The following is a 10,623-nucleotide window of genomic DNA, read 5'->3' on the forward strand; positions in this document are numbered from 1 at the left end:
TTTTGAGGCCTGTGACCGGTTTCTGGAAACCGGTGCAAACCGGCCTAAATCCGCGCCTGGGCCTGTGCCGTGGCAACAAGGGCCATAGTACTAGACCTAAACTGCACGTGGGTCACAATGTGCACTGCAGACTGTGCAGTGTACTTGCTACACTAAACGGTAAACCGACCAGGCTCTCCGACTGTTACACGTTGTAGGATTGTCTAGTAACGTCGTTACACGTCGTACCCAACGTAGTGTTAAGCGAGAAGGTAATTTGTGGCTATTGCTACACCAGCTCTAGTACTTAGTAGTACTATAGCCCGCGTACAGTTGCCGCAGGGCTATAGAACATCCTATTACGAATGCTCGGGACCAACTTACTCCAGCCGGTCGGCGGGAACTATGTATTTCCGCACGTCGAGGGGTGGGCGTGTTGTGTTGGTTGTGGACAAAAACGTTGTTGTCAAGTAACAAATTAATAATAGTAATTTGTTCATCTTTCATGACAAAACTAATATTACAATCTTTTTTGATCGCTTAATTTGTTACTTGACAAATGTTTTTGTCCACAACCAACCCAACTTGCCCACCCCTCCACGTGCGGAAATACATAGTTACCACTGACTGACGCTACTGCAGCAGCACCAAAAATGGCCGTTTGAAGTTTGTAAATAATGTTCGTTCACAAGAAATACCGCAAGTAGACCATTTCAACGATAGTTAGAGGTTAAATTTTAGTAGCGGATATAACTTTAGACATATTCACTTCGGATAAGAGGCATTAATTGCCTACCACAGATGTTTTATAGCCGCGAGTAACCGTGAATAAGTTGGTCCCGAGTATTCGTAATAGAATGTTCTATAGCCCTGCGGCAACTGTACGCGGGCTATAGTGCTAGAGCTATTGCTACACGTACAATGTACCACTGTACAGTGTACTATAGTTACTAGAGCTAAGTGTACTCGTACTACTACTACTACTACTACTACTACTAGTACAATTAAATGACAATAATGAATGTAAACATGATATGATCATGTATACAGACTATACATACCAGATGGTACCAGATACATATCTGTGGTACCAAAGATGTAAACAACCAAAAGTCAAGCAAAATGTGTACAACTTGTTATAATCTGAAATCTTTTTATTAAGTTTCAGAAGTTTGAACTTGGATTTCATCGTCACAAGCTATTTCCCAAGTCCCTTAATTGAAATAATCAAAAGATAGTTTAGTGCATTTCTTGCCATCTTGGTCACAGGTTTTTTTAAACTAGAAAATTAATTAAAGTTGGGTCGCTATATATGATTATTAAAAACCAGGAACTGAAAATGTCACAGTTGCCAGTATAATAATATTCTGGTTTACTATAATAAAGAAAAATTGACAGTTCATGTGTTATTTGTATACATTACATGCTTGATACATAAAATTATATTCAAGTTCCTCATTTCAGGTGGCATCTAAAGGCAATTTCAATCCCCGTATTAGACAGCTGCAGGATGTTATGACAGTAAGTACATCAGTTCAGCCACAATGTGTAGGATTATGAAGACGTCGGACATTGCAGTGTAGAAGCGCATTAATAACCTTAGTTTATACACAGGCTATGTATTGTCACAAATACAATCTACTAAGAATTGTACATGCCACAGTGTTGCCTTAGGGTCTCTGCATAAGTGTAGTTTTCCATTAGATCCAGAGATCTACGAACGTGAAAAAAAGAACTTGTGAAAAATATACGTTCACACCACATTGTTCATTTCTAGAGACAGGACGGAGTGCCCGTGCACCTAAAGCGAGGGGCAGTGGATCGAATTCTCTACGTCTCTACGATGTGCCTATGTGGCGTGGCGCTCGGTGCAATAGGCTACACACTCCTCGACATGTCGTTCCCAAAGAAACCGGAGTAGCCACTGTCACAGCAGTCATCAGGCAGGGGAGCGAAGCTGGATGATGAGTGACCGTGGAGTCCCCGTGCATTTCTCTTCTCATCTGATTGTCACAGATACGTCCCATTGTACAAACAATATCGTCGGTTTCAAACTTGGTAATGTAATTTAATTATGCTAAGAATGATTAATGAACCAGTAGATTGTATTTAATAATAGACTCTGGCAGCAAATTAGACATTATGTAATCTACTGTATCGTGATTGGTTTTCATATGCCACAAATTTCAAATGACGAACAATAATTCTGAATGTTTCTTTTCAATGCTGTAGTGTATACATTCACGCATAGTAAACATGAAAAGAAATGCTCGTTTAATATATATCTATATCTATGTAATAACCTCGTGATTTTTATGGTGCTACTGTATAAGCTCTACAAGCACAATGACAATGACAATAAGCTATACAAGTAACAAAGTAACAATAGTCACATTTATGTTTACATGTAGTACAAAATTTTCGCCATGTTTAGAAAACCGTATGTCATTTCTATTCTATTGGTTAACAGAGTAAAGAGGAACCAAGTTCTTGTACACAATCTTTCTGACATTACCCATTCTTGGATGTATACCCAACTTTATGACTAGACAACAATGACTAATTATGACTAGACAACAATGACTAGATTAAACACTAATGGTGTCACTTTTGGCTATAGTTCTGAATATTTTCCAACTTTCTTGAGATATACATGCATTTAATATAATGTCATGGTGCAGTCACTAGCAGCCCCATACAGCGTCGGCATAAACACATTACAAAAAAATATATACATTAGATCTGACATTGCATAATTAATTAGATTCCCTTCATTTATCAATTAATTCCTTTTCTTAATCAAGAAAGTCTATCTTTATCATTTAGAAACTCGTACGTATTTGACTAGAAGGTAGCATAATCAGAAGTGCAATATAGCCGATGTTACGATGGACTTTAGGTATAATAGCACGGACACACCTATACTAAAGCAGCAGAATACTCGATCATTCAGAGGTGCACATGACCAGCTGCTTTGATTACTGAGTGTTTTGTGTAGCAGCGATATTACAATCAAGTTTGTAAAACATGGGGAGATTAAGATAAAAACTATCACAGTAACTATTGACTTTTCTCCCATGTCCTGAACAGTTTGCTGTTGTTTGGTATGTGTTCTCCCGGATCTATGTTCACCCTAACCCTAACGGATTAACCACATTCTTCCATTGAATCCATCGTACTGTAGTTAAAAATAATCTGATATCCATAATTGTTCTCGTCATTATATCTTGACACATGCTTGCAGACAACATCCCTAAATATTTGTACTCATTGGAAAACATACTGTAATATTAACAACCTAACCTCTACTTTCAGTATCAAATACAGACTCACAGCTAACCGTTCGCATCTAGTGCATGTAAGCAATAGCCAATAATTGCTTAGCGCAATGAATTTTGTCGAACCATTTCTGTGTAACAATGCAACAACACTTGCCAGACATTAGATGTTGAAGGCAGGTGAATTTTGTGCGACCACGTGTTGACGTGTGAAAAATTTAGTTGTACCCAACAAAACACAATACAGTCCATAAGGTCACACCAAGCTGCCCGTCTTTATCCAAAGCTGCCAGCAGAATATTTTAATGGCGTGGGGAGGGGGGGTGTCCTCATTGGGTGTTGCTAGAACACGGGCGCCGAAGGAGGGTGCTGTTACGTGGCAGCACTAGTCACTTCGTACGCTTCAAAGTCCAAATCTTCCACAGAAAGATTCCACAGTCATACTTCCGTGCTAGACATGGCCTTATTTCCCTAACCCTAACCCTAACCCTAACCCTAATCCTAACCCTAACCCTAACCCTAACCCTAATCCTAACACAAGTGCAGCCACATCACGTGACCCTCCTTTGACGCCCGTGTTCTAGCAACTCCCGTCCTCATTGGCACTTGCAACCTTGCATGCTGCGCCACCTACTGGTTAGACAGGTTCCCAATAGTTTATACAAAGAAAAAAACGCAGAGGAGCAAGTCTAACAGCACCGCCTGTTGTAACAGGGCCCGCTCTGATTGGTCAAAATTTGATCGAATCATGTCGAGACGAACGTGCGACGAACTCCGGCAGTTGTGCCGAGCGGTTGAGATCTAGGGGGCGCCACCTGTGATGCGATGGTCGACACGCCGCGAAGACAGCTCCGGCTGCTCCGGCGGACGAGAGCCTCAGACGGTGTAGAACTGTGTGGCGGCGGACGACTGCATCTCGATCTGGCCCATCTTGAACTGCAGCCGCTTGAGCCAGTGCAGCAGCACGGTGGAGTTGTAGGCCAGCTCCTCCTTGGTCTGCACCGGCGGGATCCAGTTCTGGCAGTTCTGCAGCCGCACCAGCATCTGTCCCGGCAGCTGCGTGCCAACCGCACACGTTATCAGGAGTGTATAATATAGTGTAGAGGATAATAGTGTATAGTGTAAATACACTATATGACACTTTATACACTATATGAATACGTGTATAGTACTATAATGGAGTGTATATCTATATTATACACTCCCGGCATTATCAGCGCACGTAAGCACGCGTGAGAGCCGGGAGACCGGACCAGCACAACAGGACACAGAGCCACTGCCCCAGCTCGAGGGTTCGGACCAGCTTATCATTCTATACCATTGGTAGCAAAGTGATAGGGCCCTAAGTTTAGCAGTGAACTTATCATGGCATAGTTTCTGCCTAAGCTGAGCTACTTTCACCTCAAGACCTGAAAGACTACATAAGATTATGAGGCAAGTGGGGGGATGCACTGGCCAAACCCAAAGAAAGCCAGAGTAATACGACGTTGGTTATGTTAACGAGAGACTGTGTAGGCAAACGTAGTGGATAACAGCACTGATGCGAAATGTAGGTGGTATCAGAAATGTAGAATTTATCTTAGCAGTCAGAGTTCAAGAAGGCACATCACAAAGCTGTCATTCATCATTGTACTGAGTATAAGAACATAATAAACAATAAATACTAACTAGGATAATTATTAAAATTTAGTTCACCTACCTGAGAATGGTAGCAGTGCAGTACTGGACCCCACATGGGGAAGAACTATACATGGAAAAAACAAAGCATTTGTCAGTCAGGTGCGTTTGTAATTATATATATATGAGTATATCTATACATTGTATTACTACTGTACAATATATTACATAGTATCACTATGCAATGTGAATATTATCATTATATGCCACCCTGCCTGTCTAGATAGCCATTAAGGGATATTCCTCGAACTTTCAAGCAGGCAAATCATAAAATCAGGCCAAAAATAAATTATTTTAACATTGCTATATGTGACCCGCTCCAGCAAAACACCAGGATTAAGTAGGAAATTCTACAAATTGAGTTTATGTGCATATGCTGAATAGATCATTTAATGACCTTTAAAATTGATATATAATATATTGGCTGCTATCTAAAGAATTGCACTGATCTAACCAGCCAATTTGTGAAGATCCGGAAACCGACTTCTTCCGGAATATGCTGGAGCGGGTCACATATATGGCTCGTCTCGATAGGTAAAAAAAACATTGCTTCAGGGAATACGATTCAGTCAAAGCTTTTAGACTACAAGAACGTGAAAAGCGTTGGCGGGTCGAATGCATTAAACGCCGTTTACCGTGTGCTGCTAGCAGCGATCTGGGCTGCGCCACACACTTGCCGTGCTTAATGCTATATGAACCGGCATGCTATTAACCGTAAAACTAGAATAACGTGCGGTCGGGACTAGAGGGCCGCAGGTGCTTGTTTTTCGGCACATATATAATGTTTTTTTACTTTTTCTTAGTCAATGTTTAATAATGCTGAATGCCAAATACGATGTATGCAGGCTCGTATGTGCTATGAGATTTTTTCTCTATCCAAACATGGCCCACCCGAAAAATACAACTATTTTTGCTGAATAACGCGATAGTATTGTATTTATTTACCCCAATATGTATTGGAACAACATGTATATAAAACCTTGAGGTATTGCGCGGACATTTTGGTAACCCAATACCATTACTCCATCTAGTTGTAGCTTCTTGAGATATGAACTTTTCAGTTTTGTTCTTTTTACCAGCGATAGCCAGCAATTCCCAACCGCCGTGGACTAGTCTGGGGCTATGTTCAGCGGACACTATATAACATGCTTTTCAAAATTCCCTCAAATTTTCAACCCAGTTGTGTTCCAAATCTGATGTATGCCAGCTTAATACAGGTTGAGCATTTTGCAATAAAAACAGATTAAAAATGGTAATTAGACATCATATTCAGACAGGTCCGCTTAATACTGAACAAAGGAAATGAAGATAATGGACAGAATGGTTCCGATCACTGCATTCAACAAAGAAAACAGACGGAGTCTTACTTGAAGCACAGCGAAGAATGCCTTCATCTCAATTATTCAAAAAGCATCTTCGAATCATTCAGGATCTTCATTCTCCTCATTCCCCAGCTTAGTTCTTCCTGTGTGGTACCCTCTTCACCACATTTTCGGCAGGCTTTCTGTCACCTCTGCATTGCCAGCAACCCGTACATGCTAGACGAACTGGTACAGTTACAACATTGCCTGATTTGCAGCAGATTTGCAACCACAGCTTGCATGAGATGTGAATACCTTTCATTCTGGGCAACAGATAGGCCTGCGGAATGTCTTCATAGCATGATATATACAACCATGGAGCACGTTAGGACTTCTTCTCCCATCAAAGTTTGAGGATCTAGAGCTGGACGGTGACGGGCATCCAGCCCAGCCATTCCGGAACTGTCTGATAGTGGCGCACGCCGTACAGCTGTGGTCTGAAGAGGTGCGCCATTGTTGGTGGTAGAGGCTCCCAGTTTTCATGGCTACATGTCTTTGCCAAACTAGCGTTGTCGTTGATGAAAACGCAGCTGCTCGGCATTGGTGTTCTGAGATTATGTCTTGCTTCTGTCGGCTACACCATGCCTCATATCCCAGACATAGAGGTCGACGATTGTCATTCAGGTGAAGTAGCGATGGACTCCTGCCTTGCATATGTGTCCAGCAAATGCTTCCAGATTGCCGCTTCGAGGCACTGATTGCCTTGCCACAATTCAGCAAAAGCAGGCGATACGGGATCGGCAGACCAGTTAGGCCGTGAGCGCCAGCGAGTGTGGACATAACTTGCTGCATTGCTTTTTACAACTTGATTGACCATCAATCATAGAGCCGATGTTCTGCCGCTGATGACTCCATAGAGATGTTGTACTGTGCTTGGGCGCATGTCGTTTTGTTTGCACATGATTATGATGGTTAAGCAGGGATTCACGGTAAGCGACATCCTGTGTCGTCGCCGTCAGGACACAACTCTTGATAGATGCAATGCCCTGCACAGCTTTTTTATTGCGATGAAAGCAATGAGGATCGTCAAGCTTCCTCAGTGTGTCACTAGGTGTCGAGCTGGTACCAGTACCTGACCTCAATGTGACGCCAGCATCAGGCCGCGTGTCACGAATGATCGTTCTGCCCTCGTCGGTGGAGACGTCAGCACAGAACTCAGGTTCATCTACGAGTCATATCGAGTGCATCTGCCTCTTTGTTAAGCTGCCTAATTCAAGGGTGAGCACGTTTCAGCTTTTGGTAGTGCAGCAATCAGGTGGTAATGTTTGCTACACACGGAACTGACACGTCTTGCACGTTAGTGCAGCCGACAGCATGGACTTGTATGCTCGAGTCACATAGTATCTGTCAAACAGCTACATCGCAGAACCTGTGCCTACCATTCACGCATGAACGCCAGTTATGCGAGCTAACACCAGCATTGGAACAAAGTTGACACCTGAGGCCAGAGGAGACTTGTCCACAGAATTGCACAACATCTAGAATAACATTTTCGCAAGGCGCGCTGTGTTCTTTGACTACATTCTGACTTTGTTAGAACTGTGGACTTCAGCAGATAAGGTAGTTGGAGCGTTGTTTTCATGTCACGATTAGCCCATTGCAAGCAGAGCAGATGCGAAAGGGGAGCTGAGTTCATAGGCAGAAGCAGGCATTTTGGTTAGAAATGCGCGCTTCTGGCAAGAAGCGCAGTGATTCCAATGACGGTCGGGCTCCCATAGATGAGGTTCGAGTGTTCACGCTTCTCATCGGAGCGCCCGGACTCTTCATCCTTGCTGCGTTTTGTAACGGCTGAACATTGGTTTGACCTTCTTACAGATCTTGTTGTCTGAAATTCCCGCTGGCCACCTGTGCTTCATACTTGCCAACGCACTGATGCAGTTGCCCAAATAGTTCACGGAATTCATCAGCGAGTTTGGACACTTGCTTGTCATCCCACAGCCTGACGCAGAGAATGATGGTTGACAAGACTTTCCAGTTGCGTGTGCCGTGCGCTCACTATCAAACACATCAATGCATGTGCCACAGTGCCTTCACGAATCTTTCAGCTCTGTCAGCAGCTCTCGCTTCACGCCCTCGTGTGTGTCGCTCCTCCTTATGACAGCGTGACACGCTGTCATGATGTTACCCATCCTGTAGCACTTCCAAATCCCTCCGTCAACCTGTCCAAACATGCTAACGCTGATAGAGCCCAGCATGGCGAGAGTACAGTTCATTCAGGCGTGCGAGCCAAGGCATACCAGAAGCGCCCTTTTGCCGCTAGCACATGTACGTGTTGTCGCGATGAAGAGGTCTGACACAGGACAGTGTCAGAAGACCATCTTGTCGATGCCATGACATGTTCTCCACGTCAGCAAACTTCTCTAGGACATCTGGCATGAGCCGCCTGCATAGAGCGCCAGATAGTACAGTCTCATACGCTTGGCCGTAATTAACATGTCGCTGCATCAAAAGAAGCAAGACCGCCTAGCATTTTCTCCAACTGCAGCACAGAAATTTGAAGTGGCGTCAATTGCGCTTCTCTTTCAGCACGTACGAAAGTCATGGATGCATCGAGGACCAGGCCCTTCATTAGGGCAGTCAACCCACAGCTTTGGTCTGTGCCTACTCGCCTACTGATAGTTCCAAGTACCTGTTCATGCAGCGTTCCGTCCAATGTTCAGACATTCCTTTGTCCTTGTCAGTAATGACCCATAGTAGTTCGTTCCAGCCACAATTCTAACGCGCCTCGGATGTTTTCTCGCAAACGTCATTGCCAGAGACAAGCGTTTGGCACCGACCGAACAAGATGTTGACTTGAGAATGTCTTCAAGGCCGCTGGCCAGCCATCCAAAGGGCCCTGCTGCCCATGCACAAAACTCATCAAACGACTCAGTGCGCTATACCTCCCTATACCTTGCCGAAACCTTGAGCCGAACGAGATCTGGGCTTCATTCAGTTTTGGCTGCCACTTTTAATTGTTTTTATTCAAAAATGTATTCAAACCTGTATTACACTGCGCATGACACCCCAGGATTTGGCGAACCAGCTGTTTTTAGAATTGTGTGGAGAACATTGTTAAAACAGTGTTAGTATATGTCCCTGAACATAGCCCAGACTAGGTTGGGGAATTGCTGCTATCGACCGCGGGTAAAAAGAAGAAACTTATGAATAAGTTCATATCCTCGAAGAACTGACACTAGATGCGAGTAATTGGTATTTGGCTAGCCCAAATGTCCGCAATACCCAAGATTTATATAACATGTTCCATACATACTGGGCAGCGGTATAAATTACAATATTTGTCGGCCGGTTATTCACAAAAAAGATGTTTTTCTGGGGTGGCATGTTGGATCTATGAAAAAAATGCGCGCTCAAACACATACGAGCTGGGCGCATACACTCGGATTTGCATCAGCCACCATAAACACTGACAAGAACAGGCAAAAAAACATTATATATGCTCGAAAAAAGCAAGCTTCACACTATTCATGCACCATTACCCCGTAGCCCGGACTAAAAGCGGCAGTTGTTGCAATACATGTATCCCCGTGCTTGCTCCGGCCAAGATGTGTAGCAGTATACGAAGTTGTCGCCGCTTAGGTCAATTAGGGGCCGCAGGTATTAGCCAGCGGAGGGAATATGATGAAGAGTCAAGGTTAATGTGCGAAATAAAGGTGCAGGCTGCGACCTCTGGTTTTGGACGCCGCACACACCTTCCTCCCAAGATGTGTTACAGATATACCACAGTTCTGGTAGCGGCTAGGCTCAAGTACGCGGCCGAGCTTATAAGCAGCGAGAGCGGGGAAATATGAATCAAGGGTCGACAAGGTAAAGGTCAAATTAAAGGTCGCTAGTGACCTCGGTTTTGATCAGGCTAGGTCAATTAGGCGGCGAGTTAGAGACAGAAAGGGAAATGATGCAATCAGGTCAAAGTAAAGGTCCAAATAAAGGTTCGCGAGCTGACGCTGCTTTTGTGTTACGCCTGCTCACCTTCTCCCAAGATGTGTAGTATACAAGCTTTCGTAGCCGCGTAGGGCTCAGATTAGGGGGCCCCGACGCGTTCAGAGCACAGAGGAGCGGAAATAGTGCCATCAAGGGGGGGGTCCAAGGTCAAAGCGCTCAAGATACAAATGCGTCGCGCGGCAGTGAACGCTGGCTTTTTTGGTAGCCGGCTGCCCTGCACCTGGGTCTCGCCAATATGTGTAAGGGTATACCAATTGCGGTTTGGTTGGACTAGGTGGCGAGGAGGTTAGGGTGTTGGTTTGCCTTATTTAGTATATTGCCTGTCTGGAAGTAGTAGAGATATGATCCAAGCTCAAAGTACAAGTTCGCGATTTACCTTGGTTGGC

At 44.0% G+C, this 10,623-nt stretch overlaps 1 protein-coding gene and 1 long non-coding RNA gene across 3 annotated transcripts in view; one reads left to right on the forward strand and one right to left on the reverse strand.

The window, feature by feature from the left end:
- The first annotated feature begins 1,137 nt into the window (after positions 1-1,137).
- On the forward strand, positions 1,138-2,481 carry LOC106807425. The gene is made up of 2 exons (XR_001393664.1): positions 1,138-1,500; positions 1,757-2,481. It is a non-coding gene; the product is annotated as an uncharacterized LOC106807425 (long non-coding RNA).
- Positions 2,482-3,782: 1,301 nt separating this feature from the next.
- LOC106807418 (protein unc-79 homolog) overlaps positions 3,783-10,623 on the reverse strand; it is a 27,400-nt gene continuing 20,559 nt past the window's right edge. For both annotated transcript variants that reach the window (XM_014809742.1, XM_014809741.1), the window contains 2 exons: positions 4,957-5,001; positions 3,783-4,313 (listed from right to left, as the gene is read on the reverse strand). In XM_014809742.1, coding sequence (XP_014665228.1) covers positions 4,134-4,313; positions 4,957-5,001 — 225 coding nt within the window. In that variant the 3' untranslated portion in view covers positions 3,783-4,133. The remainder of the gene's footprint in view (positions 4,314-4,956; positions 5,002-10,623) is intronic.

This window comes from Priapulus caudatus, unplaced genomic scaffold, assembly GCF_000485595.1.
Source record: "Priapulus caudatus unplaced genomic scaffold, Priapulus_caudatus-5.0.1 Scaffold213, whole genome shotgun sequence".
In the NCBI taxonomy this organism is placed as follows: Eukaryota; Metazoa; Priapulida; class Priapulimorpha; order Priapulimorphida; family Priapulidae; genus Priapulus; species Priapulus caudatus.